This window comes from Dreissena polymorpha, chromosome 9 (assembly GCF_020536995.1).
Source record: "Dreissena polymorpha isolate Duluth1 chromosome 9, UMN_Dpol_1.0, whole genome shotgun sequence".
Classification (NCBI taxonomy): domain Eukaryota; kingdom Metazoa; phylum Mollusca; class Bivalvia; order Myida; family Dreissenidae; genus Dreissena; species Dreissena polymorpha.
In genome coordinates this window covers 61,195,531-61,209,095 of record NC_068363.1, presented here as the reverse complement: position 1 = coordinate 61,209,095, position 13,565 = coordinate 61,195,531, and the positions used below count along the sequence as shown (strand labels likewise).

Below are 13,565 nucleotides of genomic sequence, written 5' to 3'. Positions count from 1 at the left end.
AAGAATAACAACAAACGATTATACAAAAAAATGTGTGGAAGATAAGATGAAGGGAAACAACTCTGATTAACAATAACTTGATAGGTTGTATTGCATATGGCAGAATTCACAAATAGTAACCTGGAAGGTGGTTTGCTTTTCTCTTGTATTAAACCAATAAATACAAATGCAGAATGAAAGTATAGAGTTTGGAGAAGCAACTGCAGATTGCATGATGATACTTAACCCTTTGCATGCTGGGAAATTTGTCGTCTGCTAAAATGTCATCTGCTGAATTTCTCAAATTAGCATTTTCTTTGATTTTTTTTCAAAGAATACTATCACAATAGCAAACAGTTTGTATCCTGATGAGACACCACATTTTGTGGCGTCTCATCTGGATCCAAACTGTTTGCAAAGGCCTTCAAAATTCGGTTCCAGCACTGAAATAGTTAAGTTACTGATATCTGGGAAGAGTTACGGTTAAAAGGGAACTTTCATTTGACCCCATTTTTCCCCTGTGGTCACAAATTCACGTTGAACAAGGATCTAATGCTAATTTCGGGCATTCAGTCACAGAAAGTAATTCTGGAGATCAAAGCCTCACAGTGTGACCATACTTGTCATATCTCCAAGCAGGATTAGGCTATAGACGGCCTTTAAAATACTCTCACAATATTACCACCTGTAGCATCATTCTCTGTTTGTGCTAATTACATTGGTAAATTCATTATCGCAGTTGCTAGGGACAGGTTCAGTGCTTATGAAGAATGCCTTTAGTTCATACTCGAGCCATTAACATTTATACATCGGCCTGTTGAAATTATTGACGATATTAATTATAGCAAGTCCAAAACTGTGAAAACTTCTTACAAGGGAATCTTGAATAGAAAACTCATTTATCAAGACAGGCGATTGCTTGTTTAATTAAACCCGAATAAATAGGAAATCTGATGGCAAATGTATGGGAATCCAGCTTCAGCGTGCCCATAATTTCAATGCTTTGTTCGAATTTAATAAGATTACATGTGACACAGTTTGAATAGGAGCCTAGTTGGGCTCACAATGCCGTGAAATTGATGGTAGATGAATCTGAATCAGAGGAAAAGATGTAGAACACCTACCCCTGGTTAAATGTAATTAAGTTCATTTGATTTTGCATAACTCATATGCCTAAACCTAATAAGGCAAACCATTTAGTGTTTTTTTGCAAAGTGTAAACATTTTAGACAACGCAATATTAACTTAAAAGTAGACTTGAGTAATCACAATATTGCATTAAGTCTTGCTTTTTTCAAGTTAATAGTTTTAATAACTTGTTTGGTATGCAAACGTTGAATTTATGTTTGTATCCGAATGCTATAGCATACTCATGTTATTTATTTTCAGTGATTCTATTTCATTTCTTATTTCCATTCTCATATCAAAGCTTTTTATAATCAATATTATGTTTTTATAGAACACCGTTTCCATATCAAGTTGTCTGGTCAGTTTATAGGATGTTGCTATATATCAAGATTTATCGTAAATGTATACATGGTTTCCATATCAAGTCGTAAATTCTTTCCATGTCAATGCTTTTGGTCCATCATTACAATACATTGTGCCCTTATCAAGTATTTTGGTCCATCAATAAATTGTTACCATATAAAATTGTATGGTCCATCAAAACATTGTTCATATATTAAGTCAGGCAGTCCATCAAAAGATTGTCCCCATATCAAGTGATAATATGTTCCATCTATACATTGTTCCGATATAAAGTCTTATAGTCCATCTATACATTGTTCCTATATATAAATTCTTATAAACCATCTATATATTGCTCCTATATAAATTCTTATAATCCATCTATACATTGTTCCTATATAAATTGTTATAGTCCATCTATACATTGTTCCTATATAAATTGTTATAGTCCATCTATACATTGTTCCTATATAAATTGTTATAGTCCATCTATACATTGTTCCTATATAAATTGTTATAGTCCATCTATACATTGTTCCTATATAAATTGTTATAGTCCGTCTATACATTGTTCCTATATAAATTGTTATAGTCCATCTATACATTGTTCCTATATAAATTGTTATAGTCCATCTATACATTGTTCCTATAGTCCATTGACATTGTTCCTATATAAATTGTTATATTCTATCTATACATTGTTCCTTTATAAATTGTTATAGTCTATCTATACATTGTTCCTATATAAATTGTTATAGTCCATCTATACATTGTTTACATAATGAGTCTAAACATCTATCAATACTCTATTACTATGGTCCGTTTGTACATAGTTGTTACCATATCAAGTCTTATGGTCTAACAAATAAAGTGTTTCCATATCAAGTATTATGGATCAGAAGTACATTGTTTCCATGGTAATTATTATGATCCATATGTTCACTGTTATTACATATCCATTTTTTATCCATAATAATATTTCCCCCATATGTATTGTTTTGTTCAATCTATACTGTTTATAGGACACCCTACACACCATTATCATTCATATTATTTTACTCTTTCAGTGCTGGAACCGAATTTTGAAGGCCTTTGCAAACAGTTTGGATCCAGATGAGACGCCACAAAACATGGCGTCTCATCAGGATCCAAACTGTTTGCTATTCTTATAGTATTCTTTGAAAAAAAATTGAAGAAAATGCTAATTTTAGAAATTTAGCAGACAACATTTTAGCAGATGACAAATTTCCCAGCATGCAAAGGGTTAAGACAGAAAGGTCAATACTTTTTGTTTTGCTTTAATGAACCTAATGGTGATGTTATTTCTCTGTGAAATTTCTTTAGAGAAATTATAGCATGTTAAACTGTGTTGCACTGGCATGCAATTTGCTGACAGTAGTACAATTCACTGGAGCTATTTAACTGACATTTGATATTTTTTGTTCTAGCGTAATTGGCTGTATCTTTCAGGTTCATAAAAAGTGCATCTTAAAATGTACACAGCATGTCCCAGGGTTCATTCTTTCAACAATTTCTTAATTCACTTGGCAAGATGTATAATTTCTTGATTATGTAAATCAGTGAGCACTTGTGTTTCACTTTGTGCATTACTTTATGTTTTAATTTCATCAATTTGCACATCTGCCCAATCTTGTGCCATCAGCAATGTTTTAATCAACAGTAGAGGGTTTAATTGTGCAGAAGCCCGCCAATAAATTAGCATCCCTCATCCGGCAGCTTTGATCTCGTGAAATCTATCCATATTTTGTTACATTAATCTGATGTTTATCTGAAAATCAACTTTTATTTCGGTGATAAGTACAGGTCACATGGGTAGTTCTTCTAGTTGACCCATGGTAGATTGTTGACTTATAAATAGTTCTCATTCTTGTCCTATATCAAAGTGTGGACTTTCCCTGGAAACAACACAAAGTTTACTTTAATTAACTGTTTTTGAAGTTGAAAGGGTTCCCGGGGAGGTCTTGGGGCTAGCAAATTGCCATGTTTTTATGTTAAAAAAAATGAAACTGATTTTGTTGTTTCTTCATGAAAGATTTCTTTCTGCAGGTTTTATAAAGACGTTTCTTATATAATAATATGCAGGTTTTTGTTATTTCATTTACTCTGGTATTCTGATAGAATATAATTGGCCAATTGGCATTTGGTCCATTTTAGGCATTTTTCAAGATATCCAAGGCAACCTTTGCTTTGCAGAAATAGATTAGGTCAATTAAAAAACGTTAGTGGAAGTTGAAAATTCTGACGGGAAAAATTAAGCTAATGCTGTAAAGTGTAATCCTCTGTTGCATGTGAAACCTTGCTGTCCTGCAGGGGTATGATGATTTTTCATGAGCATTGCTAAAATGCTTAAGTTGAGCTTTGTTTTTCCATTTGTGTGCCTTAAAATGTGCATTTTTTCGCTTTCATTTGGAGTAAAAAATGTCTTGATATTCATTATTGAAAAAGGCTATTAAAAAAGGTTTGTAGACCAGGTAGAATTTAAGTGTTAAGAACCTGATCATTGGTTGCCATGGTGATATAAAATACTGATTCTGACTGGTCTAAAGAAGTTGTTCCCACATGGTTTAATACTTTAACACTTACCCAACCTTTGACCTTGACCTTATGATGACTTCAGATGGATGATACGGTATGAAATTACAAGTATGATAGTAATTGATAATCCTTGTCTAGTTGCTGTGGATTTACTCTCTCAGGGATATTGCTTTACAATATTATTGCACTTTTTATAATAAAAGTGAAATCACAGTATAGTAACTATTTTATTAAACCTTTCAAAGTGTGCGCACCATTCTGTTTTAATGGATTAATCTTCATTACTGTAATACATTATTGTCCAACAAATTGTTATGCACATGGATTGAAATCAATACTATAAAGGTCTCTCAAGATTTGATTATTTATATTTTAAGGGCTTCTTTTACCATTATTGGTAGCACCATTTGAAAAATTTAAAAAATGAATATTGCTGTAATTTGATGTTTAAGAATGGAATGACCGTATCACTGATCATGCCATTTTTGGATTCATTGAGCAAGGGAAAAATAACATGACTTGAATTTCTCAACAGTTTGGAAATTGTTACGGAATGAATAGACAAATATTTTATAGGTGTTTGAACTTTTTGTTGTGCTTCCCATCAAACCAATCAAGTTCCATGGGCAATAGAAGGGAGCAAACTCATACTTGTACTTATACAGGTGAAAATTACAGGTGTGCAATCGTCTCCCTTTATATATGATGCCTTTTGCTTAGTGATATGCGACTAATAACAGGTTTGATTGATTTGTATGTTGTATTAGATTTAATATACTTTAAAATAAGCTTAGCAAAGGTTCATTATCAATGATTGTGTAATAACGCTGTTATATATTAGTATTCTATTTACCTGTCAATAATAAATCATCAAATACAACTTATCTTTTTTAAGTGACAATGATAAAAAAACACAATAACTTTTAATAAGAAAGTCACAGAAAAGTACTCATTATACTTAATTTATAGATAGAATATTACATACATACATTAATACCAAGAAATGTAAAGTTTTGTGTGAGAAAATGACAAAATAACATCATTTCTAAGTTTGATGCCTTATTCCAAAGTCAAACAATACAGTGTTTATGGCTTAAAAAAGGCTGCCAGCATGATAAGCAGCCTAGGGTGAGAGTTTTACATTGATGGTACATCAAATATATCAACTTCAAAGCCAATGTTTGCTCAACACCACAAACTCTGAAACAAAACCATGTGTTGTGTTACCAAGTCAGGGCTCAACATTTATGGTTGTCCTATTGCCCCTGGCAAGTAAAAGTTGGGTCTGGGCAAGTTATTTTATAATCTAGTTGTCCGCCCTGAAAAGTGCAAAAAAGAACAAAAAGCATTTAATTTAGACTTAACTTGCTGTAATCATTTTGTTAAATGTTCAAAAATAAAAAAAGTTTTGTTGTGTATCATTTTGGTTTATCAAACAATATGAGGTTTACAGTTGATGTGATATTTCATCTTTGGGCAAGTTGCTTTACGTTCAGTGCAAGTAGATTTTGGAAGTACTGGCCCGGTAGGGCAAGTTGGTTTTTCGGTTAATGTTGAGCCCTGCAAGTAGTGTTGATCTGATATTCACAACCATATGATTGGATCTCAATACTGCTCAAATGCACCTGTAGCTGTTATTGATGCTAATGCCAGTACATAAAACATTGCATTACCCATCTCAAAAGTGCTTGTGTAGACTGTCACCACTAGAGCTTATAGAATTGTATTGATTCTTCAATTTAAGCTGAAGTTTGAATGATAAATATTTTGGTTGTTTTATCTGGCACTAAAATACACTAAAATACGATCAGTGTAATTCTTGCATGTAATCCAATTAGAATGTCTGGGACATTAATAATGGTCTATTCAATTAGAGCATTTTCACCATTGGTTTAGTGCTTTACATTTTGTTGTTAAATTGTGCCAAAAACAAATGATAAAAGAGCCACATCATTTTAAAATGGGTTCTATGCCACATAATCTATTGTATTTGATGCAGAAAATAAACATGTCACATTCACAGCATCAGTTTTAAGTTCACCTGAGCACCAGGATTCAAAAACACTTGTAGACTTTGACCAAACTTGCAGAGAATGTCATGGGGTGGTCCTTTACCAAATTTCTTCTATTCAAGGAACACTTTGGTGACCAAAATCTAAAGAAAGTAGCAAACATTAAAAGTCTGCTTTTTGAAGCTAATATCTGGTTTGTACATAGTTTCACAGAAACAATGCCAGGACCCTCTTGCAAATCCTGCAATATTTTTCAAATGCATTACATAAACATTACTCTTTTCCTTTTATGGCTAAATAGAAAATTTTTCTCAGAAACAAAAACGAGCATTGCATTTAAGAACAATTTCACAGAAATATTCTTTGGGTGACCCTATGCCAAATTTCAAAAAAAATAATTTTATGTGTTAGAAGAACATGGCCGAAAGCAATTGTAGAAGTTTTCCTTTTTAGGCTAATATTGAAATCTTATTCTGACATTCTTCTGCTAAAAAAATGATGATCAGATAAAAGAAATCACAGGAATGTTCCTTTTTTCATACTGGACAAAATTCATACTTAATATTTAGAATTGTTAAAAAGCATGGACACCAGAGGCTTGAACAGGTTTCCTTGTAAAGCTTTTCAGACAACTTAAAAATCAATAACTCTTTGCATGCTGGGAAATTTGTCCTCTGCTAAAATGTCGTCTGCTGAATTTCTGAAATTAGCATTTTCTTCGATTTTTTTCAAATAATACTATCACAATAGCAAACTGTTTGGATCCTGATGAGACGCCATGTTATGTGGCGTCTCATCTGGATCCAAACTGTTTGCAAAGGCCTTTAAAATTCGGTTCCAGCACTGAAAGAGTTAAGACCACGGACTGAATTTCAAAATAAATAATCATACATGTTCATTGAGTGACCTTCAATTTTGTTTAAATATACTGAAATTAATATGTTCTTTCTTTAAAGCCTTATTAAGCTGTTTAAGCGTTATCATTTGCAGAACTTGTTGAATGAGGTGAGCTACCTTGTTGCAACATGACCCTCTTGTTGTTTCTCTTGTATTTATTTACTGGCTGTTCATATTTATAGAAGTGACCCAGTGTTCACTGCGGGGAATCACGTGATCACAAAAGTACATCGTACGCACAAAATGGCTGAAAAAGCTCTCGCTTAATGACGGAAATCAAGGTATTCTCATATTTTATAATATCTAAATTAATGATAACTATGCGCAAAGTACCCGCTTAGTCTCCTTATGTACTCTGGTTATTGTCGTTTTTCTGAGATTTCTGTAGTTTTCTCAAACATCCAGACACAATAAACAATGAAAATTGTACATCGTCTGAACATACTTTATTTTGACGCGTTTGCTATATATATTCAAGATGACAAACAAACATATAAATACAACAGTTTTTGCTTTCTAACATGCTTAGAATATTTCGTACAAGGTTTTCCACGTTGTTTAAGCTTTTTTAGATCTGTGGCGAGGGATTTGGAAAATAGTACATCGTCTGAACGTTTTTTGTTTGAGTACATCGTCTGAACGGTTTTGAGTACATCATCTGAACTGCTTCTGTTTTTACTTTTAATGCGATGTTTATAATAATAAAATTGTAATAACATCTGTGATCAGCCAATAACTTTATTTATAACGCTAAGTATTCTTTTAATTTTACTGCAAAAATCAATAGGCAAAGAAATCCTTCATGCCCATCTGTGAATGTGTGTTTATTCAATGTGTTAAAAATGTATTTGCTGTTATATTGTCAACTGTATGGTATTATATTTAAATTTCAGAACTGAGATAAGATTGTACTATACAAGGTCCAAGAAGACTTTACCATGTATGCCAACAGCAAATCGATTCCGGTAATGTTCTCTCTACATATCGATAAGCAAATAGATTAAGCACTCAATATGAAGTGGACAAATCACACTGGATTGCTTTTGATTTTTTCATATTGAGAAATAGACAACAGTGAAGGGAATGAAACAAGCTTCAGTAAGGGCAATTTTATAACTGCACTACCATGACCATGAATATTTGTGCTTAGGTACAGCTGGCTTGGTTTGGAAATGTCACCGGGCACGAATCTCTGTGCAAGACTGTTATCCAGGGCACGATATAGGGAGGTCGACGCCGAGACTGTCAGAAGAAAAGCTGGATGGATAATGTAAGAGTGGACAACCCTTTCTATGGATAAATTACTCTAAGCAGCACACAACAGACCTGACTGGAGAAGGATTTCTGTATTGTTGCCCCTCATTCCCCCAAACAGCCGAACCGGTCAAATGATTGATGAGAAAATTATCACCGTGATATGACTTAAAAAATCTTGAGAATGACTGTGATAAAGAATTTATTTAATCTAACAGTCATATATTTGAATTTGTGAACATGCCAATCTATGTACTGTATATGAGCATAATCTTTACCTCTCTGACTATGACATAACCAATACAAAGCACTGGAAATTTAGTTTAGTGCAAATAAAAATTACATTTGTTATATAAAACATATAACGTTTAGTTTCTTATTTTTAGCTCACCTGAGCACAAGGTGCTCATGGTGTGCTTTTAGCATCACCATTTGTCCTTAATGCGTCGTCAACATTTTTCCTTGGTAGCACTCTATAGGTAACATTTATTGCATGATTGTCATGAAACTTGGTAAGAAAAGTTGTCCCAGTGATATCTTTGTCGTGTTCGAAACTTGGTCACAACAGGTAAAAACCTAGGTCACTTGGTCAAAATAAAGAAAAATATTGTTAACACTATAGAGTTCACATTTATCGTTCAATCTTCTTGAAACATGGTCACAACGTATGTCTTAATGATATATCAGCTTTCTTTGAAAATGGTTCAGGTTCGTTGAAAAAGATGGCCACCATGGGGGGGGGGCATATTTGCTCACATGGCTATAGTAAAACCTTTTTTTACACTCTAGAAGTCGCATTTATACTTCAATCTTCATGAAACTTGGTCAAAACATTTGTTGTTATGATACATCGGCTTAATTCGAAAATTGATACGGTCCGTTGAAAAACATGGCCACTAGGAAGCGGGACAGTTTACCGTGTATGGCTATAGCAAAACCTTGTTAACACTATCGTTTATAAAAAAAAATATTGCTGCACTGATGTTGTCTATTGGAACTTATATCTGACAATGAAGAAAATACACAAAACACTAGTTGTAATGCACCACATGCTGAAGAGTACAAATGCATAATTTCAACATTGCGCTCAGCTATCAACAGCAGTATATTCTGATAGGAAGACATTCATGTACTGGGTATAATAGATATAAAATAGATAATAAATATAAAAGTCCTCAAAATGCTTTAATCCAGTAGATTTCTCTTGAAGCATCATAACTTTTGTAAAGTGTATTTGCTGTTTTTTGCTAATGCCTTATATCTGCCCCACCCCCATCAAATTGGGCACATGTCCAGTAGGAAGTTATTTAATCAGTTATTTAGCTTCAATAAAATATTTTACTTCCTGCGTGTGGCAACTTCGGACCCCAGTCAAGATTAAATAACACATACATGTATTCGAGGGCCTCTATATGATGTTGCATATAAAATAAAACACTAGGTCATAATGACTTCTTTATTAACATTAAACTTTATTTCATGACAAAACATTAACATCATTTGTATTTGGCATAAAATACTGTGAAACCATTTATTTTCGACAGCACAAAATTTCGTCATTTTTATAAAAATGAAGATTTCGTCAGCACTTAAATTTGCCGAATTCTGATTTTAAATTAAAAAAATAATGCGTCAGTCAATATCCGATTTGTGTGTAATACATATTCGCGATCAATCGCAGTTGCGAAAAATCGTATGAATGCGGGAACACACTTGAGAATCACATTCCAATTAATTAGTCTTTTGTTATCAAGGGACAGTAATGGACCCTCTTAATGTATGCCATTCACACGTTCATTGTTATGATAAGCGGACAAGTAATGGACCCTCTTAATGTATGCCATTCACACGTTCATTGTTATGATAAGCGGACAAGTGGGATCGAATAACCGTTAACGAGTGTTTGTAACAACGAAGCCAATTGCCCATTAGTCTTTTTCTATTATTATTATTGCCATACTGATAACACTCGTAATTCTAGTTGGTATGATTTTTATTAAAATGCTGTCAATACCGTTTTAAAACTGTTTGTGTGATACGAAAGAGGTTCCAGTTTGTTATGTGTTTTTTTTCAAATAAAATGCTTTTTTATTCTGATATCAACATTAAAATTATAAACTCTTGTGTGTGTTTGTTCTTAAAAAGTAAACTACCGGTATATAAATTAATAATGTCAATAATTTAAAAATAAATAAATTGATACATTTAAAATAGTAATAAGTGTTGTTAAACACAAACAACAAACAGCAATTAAAATATTCTTTATTATATTTGTGATAAATACGCATGTTGATCACACATCGTCATCTTTTCATTTGGTTTCATCGGCATTCGATGCGTGATGGCTAATATGCAACACCCCTGAAAAACACAATGCACCTAATGGGTAATAGGTTATAAACAATTAGCGCTAATTCATTACCATTCTACATAAACGAAGTCAACACATTCGATACAGCTGTACTGCACACGCGATTTAAAGAAGTGTAACGTGTCAGTTAAGTACCTTGTGTAATCTACATCCCTTTGTGTCAAAACCGGATTAATCTTAATTATGAAACAGCAGTGAATGTGTGCATGGATTATGTTGGAATTTAATGCCTCATGTCTACGGTAAAGTTTTAAAATATTGTTCAACTCAGTGTTTGTTGTTCAAACATAGAGCATGATTGTTCGTTAGGATCTTAAATTCGCCGATCGTTCGACTGACGAAATTTATGAAAATTAATGCCTGACGATTAATAATGGTTTCACAGTAGCACAAAGCATTCTTAAAGCATTCGGAAAGTCTATAACAATTCATAAAATTGGTATTAAAAGGAGGTGGAAGAATCTGATAAGAGTTAATATTTAAGATGTAGATATACAACTATTTCATATCTTACCGGTAGATACATTAGTACAAACTATTTTACAAAATATGTATCTCGTTAAATTGTCTGCTTGTGTTGTAGTATTCTCATAGCTTTGAGACTCACACGATATCGATTCCACTTAACTGTTCGCTTTTCGTTTTGACTGATCCATTGTTAATGTTTAGAAGAAAATCTGATTCAGTAGCGTCATGAATGCCACGGCATATTTTTCACAACATGGCTGCTGCTCAAAAAGAGCCCTTGCAGAAATGCTTTTCTTTGCTCGCTTTTTGGGTGGAGATACTTTATACAATGGTGAACGAAATGGTAACTTAATGGGCATTAGCACAGGTGTAATTTGTTGCAGATAAACTCCAGTGTGACATGCAGTTGAGGAAATGCATTTTGGTGTAACTAATCGTATTGTTTGCGATGTTTTCAAGCGCTTTCTCTTCAAGCGATGAAGCGATAGACTTGACTTTTGGCGCATTCTGAAATAACGAAACAGCTATATATAACAGACATCTAATTATACCAATTTATTTTATGACATCAATATTTTATCTTCACAAAAATAATTATATATTGATTACCACATATATGTAATTCAGACTAACATTTACATTTAATATTATATACTACATATATTATTGAAGCTTGGCAAAATCACCGCAAGCTCTGAGAGCTGCCACTGTTTTGAGCCAAGCATCATATTTTTAATAAGTTGTCACATGCGCCAAGTATGTAAAAAGAAATGTCACATGCGCCAAATATGTAAATAGAAATGTTAAGTTCAGTTTAGTTTTACTGCAAACTACATTTGGTCTTTTTAAATATAAATATGTGAAAAGCCAAGGATCTTTCGTCCAAATGACTTACCTCCTATTACATTATTTTCATGCTTTTATATATATAAATAACAACCTTTTTCGAGCGTAACTTGTATTTAATTTAATTAATTTAATTTAATAAAATTAAACACTATGTAAACATGTAAAAATAACAACACAGGATTTTGTGTTTTCTGATCATAGAACGGAACTTCATTTGGACGAAAAATCGCTTGGCTGATCACAGATGTTATTACAATTTTATTATGATAAACATATCATTAAAAGTAAAAACAGAAGCTGTTCAGATGATGTACTCAAAACCGTTCAGACGATGTACTCAAACAAAAAACGTTCAGATGATGTACTATTTTCCAAATTACTCGCCACAGATCTAAAAAAGCTTAACAACGTGGAAAACCTTGTACGAAATATTCTAAGCATGTTAGAAAGCAAAAACTGTTGTATTTATTTGTTTGTTTGTCATCTTGAATATATATAGCAAACGCGTCAAAATAAACTATGTTCAGACGATGTACAATTTTCATTGTTTATTGTGTCTGAATGTTTGAGAAAACTACAGAAATCTCAGAAAAACGACAATAACCAGAGTACATAAGGAGACTAAGCGGGTACTTTGCGCATAGTTATCATTAATTTAGATGTTATAAAATATGAGAATACCTTGATTTTCGTCATTAAGATAGAGTTTTTTCCGCCATTTTGTGCGTACGATGTACTTTTGTGATCACGTGATTCCCCGATGTGGTGTTCATGTCCTGAAAATGTTTTAAAACATTACTTTAGGATGACAGTTTGAATTGAATCAAAATCAATTTTGCACAAAGTTTCGTGTCTTAGAACGATGATGTATGCTCACAGAAAGAAAAACCACTTTATTGGAGACAACAGTTAGAATCTGTAAATTTGTCATGACCAAAGAATTTGATGGTGCAATTACTCCCTTGAGAACAATTTTACTTATTTAATGTGAACAATAATTCAAACAAGAATGACAATTTACAGTTACACAAATTCAGAAAGGATGGTTTATAACATTTTATTTTTAAAGAAGACTTATTATAGATGCAAATTTAGCAGGGAAGTAAGTTGGCAGGCTGGCACTTTTTTAACCCTTTGCATGCTGGGAAATTTGTCGTCTGCTAAAATGTTTTCTGCTGAATTTCTCAAATTAGCATTTTTTTCGATTTTTTTCAAATAATACTATCAGAATAGCAAACAGTTTGGATCCTGATGAGACGCCACATTCTGTGGCGTCTCATCTGGATCCAAACTGTTGGCAAAGGCCTTCAAAATTCGGTTCCAGCGCTGAAAGAGTTATATCCATGCACTCAGCATAAATAAAAGTTAAAGATAATAAACATAATATTATTAGACATTATAGCAAGTCATTATTGTTTTGATTTTATGGGACATAACTGCTCATACTTTGTCAATTTCTATAACCCTTGTATTAAACTTGATGTTTGTTGCCTGTAAGCAACATTCAAGCAAGCATTTCTTTCTCTTGATGTTGACAGCTCAATGTTTTCCTCTTTAAAAAATGTAATAATTGATGGGTCTTAGTTTATGGAAAAACTGTCAAAAAACTTACTTGTGTCAACCACATACATGCACATGTAATCAGTAATGTCATCGTACACAAATGGCCCACTTTGGTGTAATAGATAATATTGTGATATCCGTCTAGC

The 13,565-nt window shown here is 32.8% G+C and overlaps 1 protein-coding gene and 1 long non-coding RNA gene across 4 annotated transcripts in view; one reads left to right on the top strand and one right to left on the bottom strand.

Annotated features, from left to right (window-relative positions):
- Window positions 1–13,565, top strand: part of LOC127846430 (uncharacterized) — a 62,501-nt gene that overhangs the window by 34,734 nt on the left and 14,202 nt on the right. Inside the window, exons 3-4 of one of the 3 annotated variants that reach the window (XM_052377668.1) lie at window positions 7,097–7,195; window positions 7,808–8,184. The exons of 1 other annotated variant lie outside the window; for it this stretch is intronic. In XM_052377668.1, the coding sequence (XP_052233628.1) occupies window positions 8,176–8,184 (9 nt within the window). In that variant the 5' untranslated portion in view covers window positions 7,097–7,195; window positions 7,808–8,175. The remainder of the gene's footprint in view (window positions 1–7,096; window positions 7,196–7,807; window positions 8,185–13,565) is intronic. One more of the 3 variants, XM_052377667.1, reaches the window with a different exon arrangement.
- Window positions 9,670–13,528, bottom strand: LOC127846448 (uncharacterized). The gene is made up of 3 exons (XR_008033509.1): window positions 13,469–13,528; window positions 12,538–12,632; window positions 9,670–11,514 (listed from the first exon to the last, which is right to left on the bottom strand). It is a non-coding gene; the product is annotated as an uncharacterized LOC127846448 (long non-coding RNA).